At 36.3% G+C, this 23,350-nt stretch overlaps 3 protein-coding genes across 5 annotated transcripts; 2 read left to right on the plus strand and 1 right to left on the minus strand.

The window, feature by feature from the left end:
- The first annotated feature begins 3,489 nt into the window (after positions 1–3,489).
- On the plus strand, positions 3,490–4,976 carry LOC105127512 (malonyl-CoA:anthocyanidin 5-O-glucoside-6''-O-malonyltransferase-like). Its single transcript, XM_011028848.1, has one exon. It carries the CDS (start codon positions 3,524–3,526, stop codon positions 4,958–4,960), a length of 1,437 nt encoding a protein of 478 aa, XP_011027150.1. The 5' UTR covers positions 3,490–3,523; the 3' UTR covers positions 4,961–4,976.
- A 1,008-nt stretch (positions 4,977–5,984) lies between these two features.
- On the plus strand, positions 5,985–9,014 carry LOC105127513 (THO complex subunit 4A-like). Its single transcript, XM_011028849.1, has 4 exons — positions 5,985–6,371; positions 6,979–7,047; positions 7,131–7,321; positions 8,481–9,014. The coding sequence occupies exons 1-4, from the start codon at positions 6,066–6,068 to the stop codon at positions 8,665–8,667; spliced, it is 753 nt and encodes a 250-aa protein (XP_011027151.1). The 5' UTR covers positions 5,985–6,065; the 3' UTR covers positions 8,668–9,014.
- A 1,249-nt stretch (positions 9,015–10,263) lies between these two features.
- LOC105127514 (uncharacterized) lies at positions 10,264–22,533 on the minus strand. 3 transcript variants are annotated; one of them, XM_011028851.1, is made up of 18 exons: positions 21,958–22,533; positions 20,929–21,008; positions 19,869–19,919; positions 18,720–19,229; positions 18,351–18,608; positions 17,937–18,002; positions 17,316–17,495; positions 16,307–16,358; positions 15,930–16,217; positions 15,673–15,783; positions 14,941–15,132; positions 14,559–14,834; positions 13,542–14,165; positions 12,544–13,058; positions 12,398–12,458; positions 12,233–12,301; positions 11,265–11,900; positions 10,264–10,736 (listed from the first exon to the last, which is right to left on the minus strand). In XM_011028851.1, exons 1-17 carry the CDS (start codon positions 22,174–22,176, stop codon positions 11,823–11,825), a joined length of 3,630 nt encoding a protein of 1,209 aa, XP_011027153.1. In that variant the 5' UTR covers positions 22,177–22,533; the 3' UTR covers positions 10,264–10,736; positions 11,265–11,822. The 3 variants fall into 3 exon arrangements, with proteins under 3 accessions (XP_011027153.1, XP_011027152.1, XP_011027154.1); XM_011028850.1 differs by having other exon boundaries at positions 10,264–10,801; XM_011028852.1 differs by lacking the exon at positions 10,264–10,736 and adding an exon at positions 10,858–11,148.
- Between the last annotated feature and the right edge of the window lie 817 nt (positions 22,534–23,350).

Genomic DNA, 23,350 nt, shown 5'->3' on the forward strand with positions numbered 1-23,350 from the left:
ACGGGATTAAAGGAAAGTAAAGTACGGAAAACACCCTGTAAAAAAATATTTTCTAAAAAAACTAGTACAGTAAATTATATATAATGGCGGAATAACATAAAAAATTGATGAAATATCACAGTTTTAATAAAGTTGTGAATGGAAAATGCCATATTTATAGATTATTATTATTCAAAATAATTTTTATTTAACAAAAAAATATAAAATAGACAGGAGAAAAAAAAAGGTGATCCACACTTGTAGTTTAAAAATGATAATAACTCATTCGTTGTTGGGTGTTTTTATAGTTTTATTTGTTTGATCTTGTCAAAATCTGTTTTACAATACCAATAATGTTATATTTTTTATAGTAATTTGATTTTTAGAAGCTATTATTCTAAATAGTAACAAACTATAAATATTATATTTTTTAATCGTGTTATTTCACTATATTCGTCTTGGCAAAATCTTTTGTACACATCATGTTATTTCACTATATTTTTATTGTATTATTTCACTTATATTTTTTATTTTTTAACTGGGAAGCAGAAATAGCAATAAAACAAAAGGTGAGCAGGAAGTTTGTAAAGAGGAAACCTGCAGTGATGAAACTTTGGTGAGATGTGTGAGATTATAAATTATAATTTTACTGGTTAAAATACATTAATCATATGTATAATTTTACACGTGTCTCAGCCTCCAGAACATAACTGAGAAGTCAACTCTTTCCGGGACAGGTGTAACCATGCAAGAGGCCAGAATCTTAGAAACTAATCAATCGTATAGATGTAAATTTAAAGCCCGGAGGCTAACGTAGATTGAAAGATGGCATTAATGCTTAATTTATTAGGTCTGAAAAATAAGAAATGGAGGTGGTCTATGATAAAAATTACATAGCATTTCATTATCTTTCGTTGCTGCCTTCCTTTGTTTGAAATGAGAGCCTCAATTGTTTTTTGGCAAGTTCTTCTACTCGCACCTTGCTTTTCTGGCTGGCAATCTAACGAAGGAGCCACCACGCATTTATAGTGGAAAGGTGGGGTGTCTCCCTTTCTATATGTTTAATCCCAAGCATCTTGATTATCCTCTTGAATCCAGTATAATGTGAACTTGTGTTTTGTATTGCTCTGATGAGGGATGGTCACATGTTCACATCAATTAATTCCCTGCAAAATAGTTATTGTTAGTGAATTTATGAATTTTTTTGAAAAAAATGATGATTTTTACTGTAAAGAATTATAACAAACAAGTATTAAATTTCAAGAATAAAACTTTTTTTTTTAATATATGATAAATGAACGCAAAGTTGCTCCTGGAGTATTTATAACCTACTTTATTTTATTTTATTTTACGTGTCACTGGTGTTTTTTTAATTCATGTCAAATTAAAGATAAAAACTCTTAAATAAACATTAATATCAATACAAGTATCTTTTTACGCTATATCAATATTAATAAAAGTATCATATATCTATAGAGAGAACGATCCTTCATTATTTTACACACCAAATGATGAAATCAACCTTATAATTTATCTTTAATGTTAATTGATATATAAACAATCTTTAAATAACGTTTTACATCTATATGATGTTGGGAAATAATGATTTTAATTTTTAACGTCAACTGTTTGGATTTAAAATAATTATAGTTATGACATCTATATAATGTTGGGAAATAATGATTTTAATTTTTCACGTCAGCTGTTTGGATTTAAAATAATTATAGTTATGGGCTCAAGAGTATAGAATGTAATATGGTACCAAACTCATGTACATTTAAACTTAACATGCTAGGTATACCGTCTTATTAATTCTTTTATTCATGAGTTTTGACTTGCTATTTTGTTAAATCCTTTTTTCTCCTGGTTTCTTTAGCCCTAAAGCTTAACGGCCTCTTTAAATTAAAAGATTAATTGCTTGACAACGATATTGTAAATGCAATTTTAAAGGTTAGTTGCTTAACTATGGCCAAAATTAAAGCAATAGCGCAAAAATGCGTGATCAAACATCAACAGATCTGCGAGTGTGCACAGGCATGTGTAGGTGTTGAGAGCTTTAAGAGAAGATTTTTGAGCAAAAGTTGGTCTTACCAAGTTTATACCGTGAATTTGGGCTACCCACAAGCATTACAGTATTAATAACCCCCACTCTTACCATTTGTTCTAAACGGGTGCGATTTAGTAAAAAAATCAAAAATTAAATGGGTAATATATACACGTGTCAAGCAAAAAATATTAATGCTGTTTAGTTTAGCGATAATATTTTGATTTTGTATCAGCTACACCCTTATTGTTTCCTAATCAAGTATTTTATTAATTAAAATATGATGTTTTTTTTATAATTATGTAGATGTTTTTAATTTTTACATCATGGATTAATGCGACAATACAAGGATTTGAAGGGACTGTAATCTACGGTAGCTTCGTTACACAGTTACGAGTAAAACTAGACGAAAGAAGTAATCGAATCAGGAAGTATTTAATTTTATAATTACGTTATTTCATTCGTTTCTGCAAGTTTTTATTTTATTTTATTTTTTACTCGTTGCAAGAGTCCAAAAGGGGCCGAATCGAGGCCCATCAACAACAAAACAGTCACCTAAATTCTCCAATATGTCAACAGGTATTGTTACACAGTTATTATATACACATGGCCTGACAGTCTGATTGGGAACCCAATTACTGATAGAGTTTTTTAAAATTATTCTGAAATTGATTTAATTTAAGTAAATTGATCTGGTTGGTCGATTAATTATCTAGTCAATTTTTTTTTTTTAAATCTCAAGTATTCAACCACGCAAGGGTTAATATCTTTGCTATCACATCACGGTAGCAAATCTTAATTTGCCTGATCAAATTAAATCTATAAATCTACTAAATATTGCGCCGGTAGATAATAATAATAATAATAAAAAAAAAAGTCCATCACTTGACTCCTCGACGTTCAAGGAGTAGCTGCCCAGACTGCTGTCACTCTAATAGCACAACCAACCTTAAGGGCTTGGGAATAAGATTGCTGACCAATTAACTTTAAATACAAGCTTGCGTTGAGCTATATATCAAAGCAACTTCATTATTGCTTGGTCCCCCATTTCTTACCAGCCATGTATAACTGTATTTTTTGTTAAAAAAAATCTACACTTGTTTGTATACGTGTGCATTAAATTTTTTTACAAATTAACTAGATAATTGGTCTCCATCGGATCAATTTTTTTAATGTAAAAAAAAAATATAAATATTACTAATTTTAGTAGATTTTTTTAATAAATTCAATATTAAAAAATCAAATCTTTATTAAAAAAAACAAAATATTGTTGAAGTGAGTGGTTTGCTAGAAAAGAAACAATAATTTGCTTGTTTTATTAAAAAAAATTCGGGGCTTAACGGTCAAATTAGTTGGTGTTAATTATATTGACCTGCCTACTTTTTGAAAAATCTACACATGCACCTTTAATTCAACTATATAAAGAGGTTGTGCGAACAGAAGAGAAGCACCCGGGGAAGCTCAAATAAAAAAAAAATTACGACTTCTAGCTTCTCATCCATGGCACCACCCGATTCTGTGAAAATTCTGGAGCTCTGCCAAGTTGCCCCAGCCTGCAGCTCAACTAATCCTTCAAACACTGAGTTCACTCTCCCCCTCACTTTCATGGATATCATTTGGCTCAAATTTCCTCCAGCCGAGAGCATTTTCTTTTATGAACTCGCCGAGTCAAGTCCTGCTGTTTTCAAATCATTTATCCTTCCAAAACTCAAAAAATCACTCTCTCATGCGCTCCTCAATTTTCTTCCACTAGCTGGCAATCTCATATGGCCTCAAGATTCTCCTAAACCCATAATCTTATGCACTCCAAATGATGCAGTTTCACTAACCATTGCCGAGTCCAGTGCAGAATTCGGTCGTCTCTCGAGCAATGAAATTCGTGAAGCTGTTGAGTCACGTCCTTACATACCCGAGTTGTGTGTATCTGACACCAAGGCTTCAGTTCTTGCTTTGCAAATAACATTGTTTCCTCATAAAGGGTTTAGCATAAGCTTCGTTACCCACCATGCAGTTCTTGATGGGAAAACTACGGCCATGTTCATTAAGGCTTGGGTTTATATATGCAAACACCAAGAACTTGAAAAAAATGATCAACCACCCTTGTTGCCTGATGAGTTAATCCCTTCTTTTGATAGGTCGATTATCAAAGATGTAGCTGGGATTGAGACGGCACACTTGAATTACTGGTCAGTAATGAACGAGTTGGTTCTGAAGTCCGATCGTAGAAGTTTGAAGGTGTTGCCAAACATGGGAGAGTCAGGGCCATCCGACTTAGTTCGAGCCACCTTTGGGTTGTCTCGTGAAGACATAAAGTTCCTAAGGAAAAAAGTGCAGTCCCAGTTCGATAGCATCCTCAAAGAAGAGCAAAACCATTCGAAACAAATGCATTTGTCGACCTTTGTGCTCACATGTGCTTACACTTTAGCTTCCATGATGAAAGCAATAGGGGATGGTAGTAAAAACGTTTACTTCTTGTTCACTGTGGATTTGAGGAGCCGATCACTGGACCCTCCAATTCCAAACAATTATTTTGGTAACTGTATTGCTGGCCAACACGTTGCCGCTGAAGCAAGAATTTTTATGGAAGAAAATGGGGTTGCCATGATAGCAGAGAGGATTAGTGAAATTATAAAAGGAATGGAGATCAGGGGATTTTTTGAAGGAGCTAAGGAGAGGCTAGTTGAACTGGCTTCTTTAGAACCAGGAACACATTGCCTTGGGGTTGCTGGATCGACCCGTTTTGATTTTTACAGGTCAGATTTCGGTTGGGGAGAGCCCAAGAAGGTGGAGATTGCATCCATAGACAGGACAAGCTCTATTTCTCTGTTAGAGAGCAGAGATGGAATAACAGGAGGTGTTGAGATTGGTCTGGTTTTAAAGAGGCATGAAATGGAGACTTTTGCTTCTCTATTTGTTAATGGCCTAAAAGATTATTAAAGTTGCATTTGTTTCTCTGATGATATCGTTGCTCTGCATTATCATTTTCAATTGTTCAAATAAATGTACTGTTCATCGGTCTACTACTGCTTTGTTATGGGTTTCCATTCTTCGAGGCCTTTAAACTCTTTTTATATACTACTGTACGAGCATAAGGGTGTTTAATTTGTGCTCTCACGGTATCGTAGCAGAGGTTAGCTCTCTTTGTTCTTGGATATAACATGTGGTTTTCTTGTCTTCCCATTGCCATTCATTCATGGAATCAAATCCATGATGGTCATTGTTCTTTGTCTCTGCAATTCGGCTCCATGATACGATGAAGTGATTCATCGTGCACACAGTCTCCTTGCTTGCCCTTTTGCTTCATGCTTGATAATTGCGGTCTTGAGCCCTTTTTGTATGTATCCATATACATAAATACATATAAATATACAGTGTGAGATCCATTTTCTTGATGTCTTTGTGCAATTTGCTTTGCCTTGTGATATCAGATAATTTTACCATTTTTGTGTGTGTAACTTGTAGCTTCTTAATCAATTAAACACAGCGGGTGGACTATACTCACACAAATATGGAATGAGATGCATGCACTTATTTGAAGCATCGTGAATTAAAGCACCAGATTAAATTTTCTTCCTAGTAAATAACTTGCAAAATCTCCAAAGCATCTTGCTTTTCTAAGTTTCTCCAACTCACCATAAATGCACTTCTTTTACTCTATTTTTCCAAAACTATAATCCGATGTAATTAACAATTTAAAATAAACAAAATAGAAAAAAAAAAAAAAACACTTCGATAAGGAGCCTATCATAGGTGACCAAATCCAATTTTCCCAGGCCGCAAAAAACGAGTCCACTGGTCACCAGGGGTTCCAGTATGATGTAGGACCAAATCCACTAGCCCTATCCGGGCGAAGTGGGACCCAAGTGCATCTCAAACAAAATACACGTGGCACTCAGCTAGGCACGTTTAACGAAGCATTTCGGGCCCTCCAAAAACCCGATGCATATATATCGACTTAAAACCTCACTCTCCCCTTTCACTCTGTTTCAATCTACAAAACCCTGAACTCCATATCAAGAAGAAAGCGGATAAAAATCCGAAAATGTCCAGCTTACTGGATATGTCACTTGACGACCTCATCCGCAAGGGCAAAGAAAATGGAGGGCGTGACAGTAATTTCAGAGTCAATGGCAGAGAAGCAGGCTCCGGTTCAGTTTTGGGTCCGGGCCCCGATCGTTTGGTCTTCCGTCGTGACCTGACCCGACCCAAGCCCTACTCAGCAAGACCAGTGCAGGTAATGCAAGTGCAGCGGGAGCCAATAATGTTAGCAGCAAGTGAAGGGTCTAATGGAGAGGCTAAGTTATATATATCAAACTTGGATTCTGGTGTTTCTAATGAGGATATCAAGGTACTTAAGTTAGCACTATGCTGCTTAAGTTTTTAATTGAAGCTTTTTTTAAGTGTTGTTAATTATGTTTATTTTTTTGGGATTTTATAATTTTGATGTTTTGATGCGTTTTACTATTTTTATGAATTATATAAGCAATTAGGGTTTTTCCAGGGGTGTAAGAATTTTTTAAAATTTCAATCCCTTAATAAGGACAAGGTCCTTGTGCCGAATGTGAATGGCAGTGGGTTCTGTAGTTATGTTCGGGGGTTGGCAACAACGGTAGTGAATAATGATGATGTTAGGGTTTGGGGCTAGGGAGTCAGGGAGTGTATGTGTGCAGTGGTGCAAGCTGTGATGGTAGAGTATCCACTGTGAGCATTTGTTTTTTCGGAGGAGCTTATTAATGCAGTGTAGATTGCTCTTTAGCATCGCACTGCTTGATAGTAGCTTTTGAGAGGACTTGAAGAGTCTTGTCATGATCATTACTGAAGTTCTTTCGAAAACAGGGCAGTAGGCACTATAATTGTCATGTGCTGTACATTATGGTGAGTCTGTTTAAATCATCAAGATGCAAGAGTTTAAGGACTTTAGATACATCATTTAACATAATGTAGTCCCAATACAGGTGCTTTTCTCCGAGGTTGGTGAATTGTTGAGGTACTCGCTTCATTATGATATGAGTGGGAGATCAAAGGTATATATTTAAACTGATGTTTGATTCTTTTTCAAGAAATTTTAATGCGTCTCCCTGCGGCTGAAAAAAATTGTTTCTTTAAGGGAACAGCTGAAGTTGTATTTGCACACCAAACAGATGCTCTAGCAGCTATCAGGAGATATAATAATGTTCAGCTTGATGGGAAGCCACTGAAAATTGAACTTGTAGGAATTAATGTGATAACTCCTGTCCCTGTTTCTGTGCCTGTAACTGCAATTACCAATGTGGCAAACCCAAATGGTGCTGTTAGAAGGTAAAATTTTACTGGTGTTTGTTCCAGTTGTTTTTACATATTTATTAACAAACAATATAAAGCATGATAAATTAACAAACAACATGCATGTGGAGAAACTATGGAAAACTCTTAAGGTTAGGATATCAAACTTCGACCCAATACGTTCATGCACACACTGTGTCTTTTCTATCGAGGTGGAAAAGGCAATTGAAAATAAATTGTTGATCAGATACGCAGAGACATTGAGTCTGTCCTTGGTGTATGCGTGTCTGTTTGATGCTAAGTTCACCACATAAAAAAAAGATGAAAAGAATGAATATATTAAAATTCTTACAAATAGGCTTCCTAATCCGAGTTTGAGATGGAATAAGACCCAGGCGTAGAGTCCTGCTAGCCAGGAAGGGATTTCTTCTATTGATTTATTGACTCCCTTCTGGAAAAGCCCTTTTCCAGATGCAGTGGTGCATCTCTATCTTGAAGGCCTGCGCTATAGATAGGAAATCCTATCTATTACGAGCTCTGTCATCCCGTTTATGGCCTTTTCCTGGATGATGGTATGATATCATTGAATAACCTCAAAGTGGATGCTCTGTGTAGACAGGCCTAATTGACTCAAGTGCTACTTAAACATGTACCCTGTCTATTTTTTCGATCACTAGAGTTCCATGCTGTTGCATATATGAGGTGTTCAAGTTGCTGCTTCATGAAGAAACATTAGGAAATTTTGATTAACTCATTAAATTTGCTTTCTTCAACTAGGGAAGAAAAAAGAAAAGTTCAGAAGTGCCAACCAGTTGCATATATAATTGCATTAGCAATATTTGCATGCATGCATTTGATGTAAAACAGAGACATAATCCATCACATGAGTAGGAATAATGCAACATAACATCTCATACTCACTTATTGAAAAGGGTAGAAAAAAAGGGAATAAATGAAAATTACGGGGTTTAGGAAGATTCCATTTTATTTATTTACCAGTTCTCTGTGTGGGGGTGGCCTTAGTTTTCAGGGGAACTTGCATCTTGGTGCTTTTCATTGGTATATTGATGTATGTGATCTTTGAATTGTGAAGGAGAGTTTACTGTTTTTAATCTTTTGTTTTGCATCTGTTATTATTGCTAGTGGTACAATACTTCTCATCTCAACGAGCTAATTTTTGTTTTTCACTGGACAGTGTTCACGAAAGAATTGGTGCAAGGGGAAGGGGCCATGGTGGTGGTGCTGGCAGCAGGGGCGGCGGCAGTGTTCAAGAATTTGCCAGGGGACAGGGGCAGGTGAGACGCCGTGTCGAGAAGCTAACTGCAGAATCACTTGATTCTGACTTGGACAAATACCACTTTGAAGCCATGAAATTAAAGTGATCTCACTGGCTAGTCAAGGATATTTGCCTGCATATTCGTCTTTCATTACACTATGTTTGTAGGTGCTACTAGTCATATGGAATAACCAGGGGACCTTTGGTTAATAGTTGGATTTAACACCACCATTATGTTCGGAAAATGTGCAGTGTAGTGCTATTTCTGTTCTTGATTTTGGCAGCTACTGCTCTATCATTTATGCTGCAGGATAAAAAACGTGAAACTACAGCACCCATTCTCCTGACCGTCAATATTTATATTAAGAAAGGTTTTGTGAAAGACGAGCGACTTGCATTGCCATATTTATGGTTCTTCTTTAGCTTTATGTGAATGGTGCGGCTCATTTATTCTGGGTTCATTTCGCTATAATGTTTTGGTACTGTGAAAATGTCATCATCTTGTGTCCAGAGCCTTTAATCATACATTTTGCTTGGTTGAAGTACTTCCCTATAACAGATACCAACTTGTGTTATTGCATGCCTCAAACATCAGGCATAATCCAATTATGGATCTTCAAGCCTCTGTCAAATGTCCCCGGATGAGTGAAAGATCACGGGTGACGAGAGTGAAGAGCTTCGTATGGCTCATCATTGCGGTGTCTCCAAGAGTCATTATATTACAGCCCATCATTTGAGAGTTGAAGCAGGCCACGCACATGAAGGTATGGATTTTCGGATAAATTGGCAGAGAATAAAAAATGCTGGTGGATTGACATAGAAACAAAAAGTTCTGGTGAAATAGTGAAGTTTGGTCATTTTATTTATTAAATAACAAGATAATTGATTTTATGGGACTCACTTTATTTTTTTTTTAAATGGACATGTAATATAATTATAAACACTGAAATGATTGCATTGGAATATAGTAAAATTCTTACAAATAGAATCCGAGTTTGAGATGGAATAAAACCCGGACGTAGAGTCCCGCTAGCCGGGAAGGGATTTTTTCTATTGATTTATTGACTCCCTTCTGGAAAAGCCCTTTTCCAGATGGAGCAGCGCATCTCTATCTTGAAAGCCTGCGCATCTCCCTTCTGGAAAAGCCATTTTACTCTATTTTCCGACCACTAGAGTTTCATGCTGTTGCATACATGAGTTGCTGCTTCATGATGAGACTTTAGGAAACTTTCGTCTACTCGTTAAAAGGAGAAAAGAAAGTTCAGAGGTGCTAGCCATTGCCATGATGTAATTGCAATAGCAATGTTCGCGTAAATGGATTTGACGCAAAACAGAGACATAATCCATCACGTGAGTAGAATAATGCAACATAACATGTTATGGTGACTGATTGGAAAGGGTAGACAAAAAGAGGGAGTAGAATTCATTATAGGGTTTAGGAAAATCCCATTTATTGTTACTGGTATTTCATACGATAATTGTTCACGAAAGAATTGGTGCAAGGATAAGGGGCCATGGCAGTGGTGCTGGTGGCAGGGGGGCGCGGCAGTATTCAAGAATTTGCCAGGGGCTGGGGCAGGTGAGACGCAGTGTCGAGAAGCTAACTGCAGAAGCACTAGATTCTGACTTGGACAGACACCACTTTGAAGCGCCATGAAATTAAAGTAATCTCACTGACTAGCCTGGGATATTCGCTTGCATGTTCAAATAAGGTACCAGCTGACACTTTTATTTAAATCAGCTTGCACGCTCAAAACTCGGTAAAAGAAAATTCTCAACAGCAATTATACAAAGAATCACACCAAGTTGGAGGAGGTGCACCAAAGACGATGAAAAATTACATTTTTACAACGTAAAAAGAAAAAAAATAGTATGAAACAACACAGGCCCAAAAGAAAAATACGGACTCTCTGAAGACGGCCTAAATTACATTTCCTAAACAAGACAGCTGGAGAGCCTTGTGACCCAGGTCAGCCAGCACCCACAGGTCCTGGTCACTGAGCGAACGTAATTCAGTGTCTTGTCACGACAAAATTGATAGGAGCCTTTCGAGTTAAAAACGAACTCCAAGGTTTATATTAAGAATGATGGCTGTGTAAAAAAGGAAGCCTGAATTCAACACTGCCCTTGGGTATACAGATAAAATAAAAGACGCCTGGATTCAATGCAATGATTCTGTACAAAAGAAAAGATTGACTAAGCTGCCTGAAAGCCTTCTCTAAACAGTATGCACACAATAACTGCATCCACATGAAAAGGATTCATTCGTTAGTACGGATAAATGACAACATGGCAACACAGATGAACTCTCTCTTGAACTTAAATTCCATGACAGAAATCGTGCAAGTTTCGTTCAAGTTGTTAAGCATCTATCAAGATTACAAGTTTGACTATAAAAACAAAAAAAAGGTCATTACTGAGTTACTGTGCCACAAGCCAAAGCAACGCCAGTTAGGAACCACAGAAAATAGTGTATCTTTCAAAATGTTTGCAGAAAGTGATTGGTTTAGAACTTCGACCACCAAAATCTTGGTTTCAAGTCCAAAACAGCTACGATTACATCTGACAATGGCCCTTGAATGTAAACCTATAAACAACTTTTAAGGTTTCATCACATGCAAAGATGGAGATGTGGTGTTCAGAAGCAAAATAAACAAGTGAAAAATACACATAGCGATAACAATTAAGGACTGAAGACAATACCTGATTATATTTTAAATCTCTGAACTCTCATAGATTTGAGTGGAAAAAACCAATGACCGGAATTGTTGAATAGGTTACTCCAAAAAAATTCCTGAAAATCTTTTAATCTGGCCAGTCTTTTAGTGTCCATGCCAGTTCAAAACTTCACATATATTTCAAACTTGGTCCTCCAGTTGAAAATTCTGTTATCTTAGGCATCTTGATGCAACAATTGACGAGGCAGCTGATCTTAGAACATATGTAGTCCACAGAAATTTCTCAGCTTCTCCAATTTCTCAGTTCATCTTGTGTCCAGAGCCTTTTTCTTATTTCACAGGTAAATGGTGGAGGAGGGTCTAGAGACCCATACTCCACTGTAATCAAATATTTTGCCTGGTTGAAGTACTTCCATATAACAGAAACCAACTTGTGTTATTGCATGCCTAAAACATCAGGCATAATCCAATTATGGATCTTCAAGACTTTGTCAAATGTCCCCGGGTGAGTGAAAGATCACAGGAGACAAGAGTGGAGAATTTCAAATGACTCAGCATTGCAGTGTCTCCGAGAGTCATTATATTACAGCCCATCATTTGAGAGTTGAAGTAGGCCACGCATCTGAAGGTACGGATTTTCCAACAGCTTCTCATTGTTGCTCTGCATAAAACAAAAGCAAGCACACAAGTGGTGTTTGACCTCTGCTATTTCATGATTAGAGCAACTGGAATACAACAGAACTAGACATTGTCATAATGAAACTTTATGAGAACTTGTCAATATTCTATGTCAATACGTCAAACAAAAACTGGTCATACAATGGTCTCCTCTCATACATCCCATCCCCAAATCAGCTTACCATATTGGCATTCCCAACTGATAATATTCTGAGACAAACATTCATGGGTTCATTCACATATTAACAACTTTTCCCATATGGTGAGCATTCCAAACTTAAAATTGCATTATTGAAAGCAAAAACAATGCTTTACCTGCTGTGCTTTAAAGATGAGATTCTGAAGCATGTGCTTGTACTCATCAGGTTTTTCTGTCATCATTCTCTGAAAAATCCAGATTTGAAGAAGTCAGCAAAATTCAACTAACAATAAAGAAAAAAACAATTCAAGTTTTCTAGTCGAGGAATGACAGCATCTTGCCTTTAAAAGAAAAGCTGAAGAGTAATATGCTACCCTTGAATCTGTATCATCTAAAAGTTCCCTGCCAGAAACAAAGAGCCAAAAGTGTTGGCACAATTTAAACAATGGCACAGCAAATCATAGTAGGAAGTAGAGAAATTAATCACCTAAAAAATTCTTCTCCACCAACTTCTTGGAAAGCAGAAGGATCTGCCGCGCATTTACCGATTAGAAGCAACAGAAGAGTTGCCCTAATATCTGATGCTGCACCAGGAAGGTTTCCTCGTCCTTTGCTTCCAACAGCAACACCCAAAGCAATATTGTCTGTTGCTGCACCAGCTAGCTGAATAAGTGGCCAATAAAACAACGCAGCAGGAACACGGGCAACTAATTGCATAGGAACAATAGCCTGTCCTTGGAGAAGCAGTGCTGTCATTGATGTTGTATTGCACATGAGAGAACTATTAATGCTGTAGCTGGATCTGCTATCAGCTTTTTCCATGAACTCATTCCAGCGAAAGTCATCAATTTTTTCTAATCGAGAGATGCGCTCACCGGTATCAATTTTTTTATTTTCATCCGCTCCACCATTAACTTTACTCTTTTGCATTCCTTCACCATTTGGGATTGCAGTTGCAGGGAGAACTTTCAGGCACAATTGAGAGAATAATATATCACACATCTGTTAGAAAAACCAATGCTACATTAGTGGAAAATAAATCTTATAGAAGAATTTCAATGTGGTACATATTATGAATTGAAAGATCAAAAAAGCAGATGCAATCAGTTTAGTTCCTGCAACCAAGTCAATTAAAAAGAAGAACCTAGTTGCTTCCCGAAGAGAAGATCAGAATGTAAAAAGAAGACATTGTATTATATTGCATCTTTTATTTACATTTTTTAATTCCTGGATACTGGTATCAGTGCATTCTTTAACTTTTCAGAAACCTTTGAATACAAGGGAAGATGCAACGTATTAATCTCCAGGGCATCCAAGGCAAAACAAATTGGTAGCAATGCCAGCTATCCAGTCAAATTATTCTAAGAAGAAAAACGATGAGAAATGTATTAGGCTGATCATTTCTTCTTCCTTTTTGGCATTGTCCCTGGTATCACGATGCTATTTAGTTTGGTTAATTGCAGTACTAGTTGATCAACAAATTACCTTCAAAATGTTGATGCGATCTGTTTCATTTATTTGAGCCACCAAGGATAGAGCACTGCTCATAATGTCTATCACAGCATTTGCTTTATCAAGTCGGCTATCTGCATGCTCGTGACTGGCATCATTGCTCCTTGAGGATGGCATTTCATTCTCATCTAACAAAAATTTGCAGCGCATGAGAAGTCTCTCTAGAACAAACAGGAAGCCCCATCTGATGATATTATGTTTGGACTTCAAAAGACCACACATAAGCCAAATTGACATAGGAACATCTGACGAAACTGAAGAATCATGTACACCAGCATAGGCAATTTTACCCTGCAATTCTTTGACATTTAACCATACATTTACATTGCTTCCCTCAGTAATTTCAGCAATAAGCAAATCACCCAACCAGGTATAGCCATTCCGACGGTAAGCAATCCTTTCTGAATGAAGAAGAGAATGCAAAGTGGCCCAAGATAGTTTTGATTTCATGCCGACACCATTTGTTAGTATTGCACTCTCTAAACTTTCCAGAAACTTGTAAGATTGGGTTATTTCAATCAGATGAGAGAACTCTTTGTCCAAATGAGTAAAGGAACTGATTATTGCATTGAATTTCTCTGCTATATTCTCCAAGAGCTGGAAGAAACAAATTAGATTCAGAAAGAAGCCGAATAAACAGACTGTAATTGATCAGCATTTCAGGGAAGGTACGTGTGCCTATAAAGTCTATGAACTGGTGCAATATATATCAGCAATTACATGCCAAAACCACTGAAATGAACGAGGATAAATGCTATGCAATTTAATGTGATGTGCATAAATTACGTTATACAAAGCTTAAGATGTGCCTGTTCATGTGTAAACATGGGTGTGCACATCTGCACCAATCCAAAACCAGCACTGCATAGCAATGTTGCCAAAAGCTAGGCATTGAATATCTAGATAATGTAGCAGAGAAAAAAAGAATATATATATATATATATATACATATACATTCCTTACTTTTAATTCATTCTATCTTCAGCTTACCAAATTCAGTCGTTCATTGTTGGGATATCTAGATAATGCAGGAGAAATTGATCTTCTCAGAAGCTCCCCAATGCCTTCAACACCCAACTTAACAGACATGTAAAGTGCTTCAGGTGCATTAGCAAGAGTGAGGAGAGTTGCAATAGGTTGAATCTCATTGTCACCATATTCAGACAGCCCAGCAGCTATGCAAGCTTCATTTATTTGATGCAACACGTATTCAAAAAGAATCAAGTATAGATTTCTCCTATCTTCTCTCAAGTTAGCCAGAGAATACTGCAAAACATAACAAAGGTGCAAGGCATAAAAGGTGCAATAGGATTCATTATAACTACTAAATGCCTACAGTTTATATCAGCAAAAGGATAGATGATTTGCATACCTCATAGAAAATAAACTCAATGCCCCCAATCAGGTCAAGCTGGTCTACGAGAAACACCGGGTTTGTTGAGACAAACATCATAGACCCATCAGAAACTTGATAAAACATATTTGTTAACATGCAAATGAGCTTGCTATGAACCAATTCTGCCCAAGAATTCTTCCTGCTAGTCTCTATTAAGGCTTTAATGACCTGAAAATGGACATTAAAATTTATCAATCAAACTCCTGAAGATGTTTAGCTAAGCACAATATTAATTAGGAGTTTCGAACACTAGATAGGACAGCTACGTACTGTTGCAGCATGCCATAAAAAGAGGAATCCACATCAAGCCATAAAACTTCACTAAAAAAGGTGGACCTAACAGCTTATGAAGTTAAACAAGATATGAAAATATTCTGTCCCCCTAGTTTATCTTTATTTTACACTATTTATAAGTCAGGTTGCAATTCACCATCCAACAAAAACACAACTATGAACATGACTACAGAAGCAATAAACAGAGACAAAGGTATTAGCTGGTCAAAGCAGATAATAAGAGGAAGAATAAGAAAAATCCATTCCAATGACAGTAGCATGGGGTAGGAAAGTTTGGAGGATTCCTTCTGTGAAGCCAATATGCAATTGTTGCAATAAAAATAGACAAACTTAACTGGAGAGGTAAGGTAAGAAAGTTGCATTTTCATGATAGTAACCTGTAGTAGTCAAGCTAGGAAAGAAATACAAGCTTACTCTTATGTCAAGGCCTTCTAATCGGTTTCTTAAGATTTTGCCTCTATCACATACAAAATAAAGCAAACAGCTTAAAGCAGAAGCCCAAACAGATTGTTCCTTCTCCTCTGTCTGAAAAAACAAATTCAAGGCATAAGATAGTAAAGCATCATGCATCATACAAAGTCAACAAGGGAATACAAAAATCCAAGACATAAAGGTGAATAAAAGTGAGTACATCAATTAACCAAAAAACATGGTTCCAAGTGGAACCTTACCTGGACAAGAAGAAGAAGTATCTCGTATAAAATATTTAAAATCCATGACTCAAAGTTATCAATTGCTGATGAAGTGCCCAACTTGTCAACAGAATCGGCTTTCTGGTTCCCCTGTGTTGGAAGTTGCTCTTCACAGTCAAAAAATGATTCTTGTGAATACTCTTCTTCGATTGTAGTAGAAGTATCATTGATCAACATTGGTTCCAACAAATGAGCATGAACCCCGAGGTTCAAAATTAAATCAAAGGCACGGACCCTGCAAGCAGCTTTTGAAGAACTAAGCATTTCCTGAAAGGAAAATTCAAAACAAATAAAAAATCAGAAGCTTCCACCATGTTATCAAAATAAAAGGAATCGATATTTTATTCATGCAGCACCTCAAGCATGGACAGAGTGAGAGGAGCAGCTGTCCCAGAGTCCAGAACATACCTACAAAAATAATCAAGTGACCTTCTATAAGCAGTTCATGATCATCACAAAATTCTTTCTTAAATAAAACACATTAAAGGAACCCCAGGCCAAATTAAATAAGTGGTTGAAAAATCCAAGCAAAATTCGACCAGGCATCAGAGAAGGACTCATGGTAACTTTTTATGAAACATTTGCTTCTGTTTGCCGTATTCTTGGCTCAAGAAAAGTTATGTTCAAGTCAATTTAACTGCAAGAAATGCTTGGTCCAATTTAATTATTTGAATCTGCTTTGACAGATTTCATACAATTTTTGTTACAGCTTCTATCTCCAAAACCACAATGGATCAAGAGTTAAAAAAAAAAAAAAAAGATGTCCATGTTAACTAAACATAAAGCACATTATTGGAAAAATCAAAATTTGCACCATTTACAGTCACAAGTTATCCAACTGAAGTGCTCAATTTGAAGATTAACTTTGCTCCAATAGAATTTTGCAATTATAAATCACATTTTTTTTTATCAACAGTCCATAGTTGAAACAATTCCATTCTAATATCACTGATCACAGTGAGCTAAATATTTTCCTGTTTCTTAGCCCGTCTAATGGCATTAACTTCCAGTACCAGCTCTCCTTCCCAGCAATATTGCATTTCACAGAAGTACATATTCGAGGTAACTCAGTTCTCAGCATAGAATCACAAAAGCCACTAATATATGATTATTTCCAGAGCAATTATAATAACATATAGTCACCATTGCAAATTTGAAAAGCTCCCACCCTTTTCATGTAGATGACAATAATCTGAATAGGATATGTAACATATGACCGCATTAATTAATCACGTATGGAGCATAAGTTAGTATGTGTGTGCAGATAGATAGCAAAGGATGAAGTGCCAGGTTGAGAATCGAATATACAAGAAAAAAAAACATGCAAACTAATAAATCATAAATGAATTAAAACTTAAAACTTACATGTCGATGACAAGTTTAATAAGAACACTCACAGCCACATCCATTGACGGCTTTCCACTGTTATTACTTAATCTAGATGATATAGTCAAATGATTGGCGCTAGAAGAATATGTCTCTGAGCTAACTGCAGCAATGACCTCACATACCTCAGCAGGGTTTAATCGTAAAGGTTGTTGTTCACTGATAACAATTACGAAGAAAAAGATGAGAGAAAGGAGAGTGGTCAAATAAAATACCCTGAACTCATAACAGAAAAGGAATTTGGGTATTAAAATCCAAATCAGGAAAATGAAGCCACCAGCAGAAAACTATTAATTTAACACCAAAAGGATAACGATGCTAGTTGAATTTCAAGATTCAACTTCAAAAGAACATTATGCATTTATGAAAAATGTGGTAATATGACAGCTTATAACAAGGGCAAGGGTAGAAATGCAAACACAGGACATTTCATGTAATTATGGAAAATGCTGATAGAGGTTATGTCATAACAAGGGAAGCAAAAGTGATTCCTGTCGCAAATACATATCCATATAAAGTTAAATACAAAAACCGAGACCAGGTTATCTAGATGTGAAGAGAACACTGGAACCATAAAGGAGAGGATCTGTCCTTTTGTACCTGTAGTGACGATATTGGAAGAGCGGTCGAGCACGTGGGCGAAACGTACTCACAGGAGAATCCTCCCTGCAACAAGAATCAATTTGCTCAGAAGCATAATCAGCATTTTCATACCAAAGTAGTGTTTATATCATCATCTAAACCATTGTAAAAAAAATTCAAGCAAGAGGAAGTGGTATAAAGTTCGATCAAAATTAAATGATGAACAACCACCTTACTCCCCAAATTAGAGAACAGGTTACTTTACAATCACATGAACTTGTCAACCTTTATCACGCAACTTTTCCATAGCACAAAAGTCACTAGTATATGTATAGAGATAAAATGAGTTCACACGCAAAGGAAAAACTAATCTTAATTGGAACAAAATTCTCCTAGCTTGACAAAGCAATAATTTGAGTAAGAAGAACATGCCAGATTTGTCGAGGTCCTGCTTTACTGCGCTTAGATGCTGTTATTGCTCTCAGGTGGGGACGAGCTGAGGTTGAATTGGTAATTGTTGTGGCTGATGAAGGCTGCAACAATTGATCAAGATAAGGCATATCAGATGTTCCAAAATATTTCCAAGGCTGACCCTGCATTTTAGCTTCCATGTTTCCTACAAGTAGAGCTGCAGCACCTAATTCTAGGAATTTGCATATGCTCACATCATGGAGATCCACAGGACGATCACTGCATTACAAAATAGCACACATTCAACCCATGCCTAAAGCAACAGAATACGAGACATCACCAAAATTCAACCAAATAGCCCAGAAAACAGTGCACACAAAAGTTGGTTACCTATCAGTTGACAGAAATGGTCCCCCAACCCAACGCCACTGCAAAACATCAACTGCAATGTAATCAAGATCCTCTGCCATCTCAACATTTTCAACATTTGATAAGTTTGAAACAGGTAAAGTAGTAGTGTCTTTCTTCTCCGAGGATTCCACCCCATTTGCAGGGCTTAATTGGAAATTAAAAGATCTACTCAACAAAGATGATAGAGTTGGAAGTGACTGCCTTGGCACAGAGGGAGGTCCAGCAAAAGCTGCTGGCTGGAAAGATCGCTTTGGAATATGTTGGCCCACAAGGGAACGCACATAATTTAATGACTTTACAAGAGCTCCAGAAGCAAAAATGTACACAGGAGGAGAAGGTGAATAAATTGTAGATGTTGATGAAATAGATTGTTGACTTGGAGATCCAGACCACGTTAACGATCTTCGTTTTAGGCTAATATCACACTCGGCAATTAAGCTCACACAAAACCGATCAATCTGAAATAATGTCTCCTCACTTGGTTTATATCTGTGGCAAAAGATTTTAAAAAAAAAAAAAGATCATAAACTAATCATAGAATCTAACAGAGCTCACTGCTTCATAAAAGAGCACATATGTGGCAGAGAAAACACTTTCCTATCAGATGTGCCTGATAGGAACATGCATTATGGCCTTTAATCCAATCATGTATTAACAATATAATTGACAAACAAAAAAAACTTCTTCCCAAATTTAAAAGAGTTGACTAGGATGCAGATCATTAAGATTCACTAGTCTGACAAGCAGCCAGGGAGGTGTTTTTGGCAGGGAATCATTGAAAGGAAAACCCAAAACTTCACGTGCTTGAATAAATTCTAGGGCAGATGTGGGAGAGAAGCACTTCCATCACCAGTGATTTCTCTCTAAAATCTTTGTTATAAACCAGTGAGCGCACTTATATTTTGAGATTGACTAGATGGAAAAAATTCACGAGCTTATGCACCACGTAGCATAGTGCCCCTAATGTCTTCTTTAGTTGTAACTAAAGGGAGAAAAATAACATAAAGAAGAACAAGATACTCTCATATCACCAGCAATGGCACAAATATGAAAGACTGCATATTAAAGATGACTATCTATTCTACACACAACAAGCTAATAAAACAACTCTGTGGACACACAACATACCGTAGAAGGTGTCGCTTCAAAAGTGCCACGCATCTGCCAACCACTGCTGGACTGGTATGAATTAAAGCCATGTTAGTGGTAAAAGACTTGAGATTACAACAGATACCATGGTACAAAATATGCTCAAAGCAAAAGAGAAGAAATAAAGACAGAAGTTTGCATCAGGAAACAACTCAGCTCATTAAGTAGGAAAAAAAATGCACAAACTTGCATCAAATATTCAGCAGCATGGTATAACTAAATTGAGAACACAACCATGACGAACAGTTTTTTAGCCTTGTGTACAGTTGAATATACCAAATTGAAGAAGTATCATAGTCTTACCATATTGAAAATGAAATCTCAATAATATGGAAACTTGCAGTCAATGAAGTGATTAGAAAGCTCCGCAATATTCCTAAACTGATGGTTGATTTCGCACATTCATTTAGTGAAAGAGAAAAGCCTTAAAAGGAAGAGGCGAGTTGAAAATAATACTGTCAATAAGGTCAACTCATTTCAGAGTGCTTCACTTGAAGAACAGATGATCACAACATTTTACATTTGGCATTTACAAGGACATTGACAATCTGGTATGTGAGATTGCAACAATTTCAAGGGTGTGGAACTTATCATGCAGAGACTTGAGTTGCTTATCTTGAGTTTATTTTTAGGTTGGATGTCTTCCTTCTCATGCTATTTTCCCTGTGGACCTTTTTTTCCATTTATAGAAACCAGAGAGTGATAGAAATCAGGATAGTTCAGTGCAACAGGTGCACCCAACTGTAAAGTTAAAAGCTTACTGTTCTCCCCCCTCCCCTCTCCTTGACCCCCAAAAATGCGTCCATGCCAAAAATCTCCTTAATGCATGCACCTGATCATCCCTTACTCATATTTATACAAACAGGACAGCACATCAATTTCATTTCTTTCTCACAAGATATTTACCATTCCTGTTTCTCTAATTCCATCTAATGCATTAAAAGAGAATAGGATGCCATGTCACTCATTTCTATGTGCAAAGCAGAAGAAAATAAGTTGAGAATGTACACTGTGAAATAAAAAGAAATGACACACTTACCTGCGTTCCTTCTCTGCAATTGTATGTTCTAGAATCACACCATAAGCCAGGTCGGTAGTTGTAGGGGCTGCCAGATAATCCTGCAATTTGTTCATGAAGGTTGTAAATTCAAAACTGCATCCCATGTACATCAAGCCTGATGGCCAACTGTGATGAATTATTCTTAAGAAGAGTGCCATGAGGGGCAAAACAAGGTAAAGGAAGTGCTTTGAAAATCTAAATATGGATATTAACAAATGGCAGATATATATGTATAAGAAAAGATGGTACATCTAAGGCTCCATCTGGGCTGCAGAAACAATGATTAAATCAAAAGAGTCACTTGAAATAAATTTCAGTTATATGGTTTCGCAATTCCCTTTCCTTTCTCTGATTCTTCACGGGATTTCAAAAAAGGTAAGTCTAATGTGAAAATCAAATGCATTCAGGTCAGACACAACCTACCAATGAATGTTTTTCATAGGACACTAAATAAAACACCCAGCAACTGTCAATGAATTTGATCCAACTTGCACTAAAAGTTACTTGAAACTACAAAAAGCAATAAATAATTCAAGCACCATCAATTGTCAAATACCACAAGAGGAAACACTTAAGTAGAGTAGCAATCGAAAGCTAACAAATATGGAAAAAGGTACAACAAATGACAATTTTTTTCATAAAGTCAATCACACAAAATTACTGAAATTAGAATACTCCAAATTTACCACTTCCTCTCCAAGCAAAAAACTAAATGCACGCAAGTGCAACCCAATTTTCTCTTAAGAATCTCACTTTGCACATGAATACCGTGTTTGGCTCCAAAGAAAACACAAAACAAATCCAAATTAAAACCAAGTGCACATTTTCTCTCACTTGTCACTTAAGAAAGTAACAATCTTTTCACTCACGAAGCCTAAAAAAACCGAATTCCCTCATTTTAACACATAAATCTCAAATTAAAAGATAAAAATAGAAAACTAAATTAAAAAAAAAAAACTCAAATAAGAAATCAACTACTTCAAGATCCAATAAAAATCAAACACTTACACGAAGCGTTCTAGGGGCATCAGTCAGAGTAACGGAGGAAATTCCATGTTGAGAAGTGGAGGCAACAGAGGAGGAGGACAAACAATCAACAACGGCACGGTGGAGCGGCTCAGGCGGCTTCTTTAAAGACGAAGATCTCAACCTAGAAACAACACCAAGCTGGAGCTGTAGCCTGGAGCTTCCAGGACTATTTCGTGACGGACTGAAGGTAGACGACATTGAAATTGACGGAGATTGGTGCACTGACTATCGGAAGAAACTAGAATTTAAATTCAAATTTAATTTAATTTAATTTGAAAGAGCGAGTCTTCTTCTCCCGTAGCGAAGCATTCTTCTTCTCTGCATTCGTTTCTGCTTGAGTGAGAGAGTGAATGGAGAGAGGGAAAGCAGCGAGGATGAGGAATGGAAATTAGGAGGAGGAGGAAAGATTGGATTTATTTATTTTTAATAATAATCTGGAAAGGAAAATCGATGGAGATGTGTGCCATTAGCTGTAAGAATATGCGTAGTTTTATGAGGGGTGTGTATTATTAGCTGTCAAGCGCTAAATCTTGTTGTTTTCACTTTCTTGAGTGGGGCGGACGAGAGGCGAGGAGAAACCCCGGCAAAAAAAAAAAAAATTGAATTCTAATTTAGATTGAAAGGGTATTGTTTTGTGATATTCTAAATTCTAATTTAGATTAATATTTAGTATAATTTATTTTATTTGATTTTATTTTTCTTTAAATAAGTAGTGTTGTTTTGTGAAACATCAAGACACAGCTCTTTCTTCCAAGTTGAAGTAAACCAGTAAGATAGAACTGACACAAATTTGATACATTTTAAAATTGCTTTTCTATTTTACTCTAGAATAAGAATATTATCAGCAAAATATGGATGCTCAGAAATATCTTTTATACTGAAACAACTTAATTTAATATAATTTATTTTTATCTTTTTTATTCTTAAACTATATTATTTTATGATTTTCTCCATTATCTTCAATAAATATATTTAGTGTAGGTAAGAGGAGAGGCTGGTAGGGACAAGAATGGAGAAATTTTCAGATGTCGAGTGGAATACAAATAAAAAAACGCTGCAAGAAATTATTTTAAAATGCTAAAAAATATTATTATATAAAAAGAATTAGCATGCATTTATGCTGCAATCGGGTCTTCCATCATATTTATTATTCCCACCAGGATATTAATCAGGAGATTTTTAAGCTTGTTCAGTTCACTTGACAGAGCTGGAGTTGAAGCATCAAATTCCAGTCGCTTTCATGTTTATGTAGCATCTTCCAGTGTCATGGATCTTTTACATTAGTTGTCTTTCGAGTTAACGCACTTCATGTTTATTGTTGCTGATTTTTTTTTTAATTAATATAGATGTTCAGAACATTTTATTTATATTT

The sequence above is a fragment of the Populus euphratica genome, unplaced genomic scaffold (genome assembly GCF_000495115.2).
Source record: "Populus euphratica unplaced genomic scaffold, PopEup_1.0 scaffold13.1, whole genome shotgun sequence".
NCBI classification, from domain to species: Eukaryota; Viridiplantae; Streptophyta; class Magnoliopsida; order Malpighiales; family Salicaceae; genus Populus; species Populus euphratica.

What these genes read in the sequence shown, in the direction of transcription:
- LOC105127512 (XM_011028848.1), top strand. Translation starts at nt 3,524, where the DNA reads ATGGCACCACCCGATTCTGTGAAAATTCTGGAGCTCTGCCAAGTTGCC.
- LOC105127513 (XM_011028849.1), top strand. Translation starts at nt 6,066, where the DNA reads ATGTCCAGCTTACTGGATATGTCACTTGACGACCTCATCCGCAAGGGC. An exon ending in ATATGAGTGGGAGATCAAAG is followed by an intron (nt 7,048 to 7,130) that starts GTATATATTTAA and finishes TGTTTCTTTAAG; the next exon opens with GGAACAGCTGAAGTTGTATT. An exon ending in CCAAATGGTGCTGTTAGAAG is followed by an intron (nt 7,322 to 8,480) that starts GTAAAATTTTAC and finishes TTCACTGGACAG; the next exon opens with TGTTCACGAAAGAATTGGTG.
- LOC105127514 (XM_011028851.1), bottom strand. Translation starts at nt 22,176, where the DNA reads ATGTCGTCTACCTTCAGTCCGTCACGAAATAGTCCTGGAAGCTCCAGG. An exon ending in GCAGGACCTCGACAAATCTG is followed by an intron (nt 18,003 to 18,350) that starts GCATGTTCTTCT and finishes TTCTTGTTGCAG; the next exon opens with GGAGGATTCTCCTGTGAGTA. An exon ending in ACAATGAACGACTGAATTTG is followed by an intron (nt 14,166 to 14,558) that starts GTAAGCTGAAGA and finishes TGTTTCTTCCAG; the next exon opens with CTCTTGGAGAATATAGCAGA.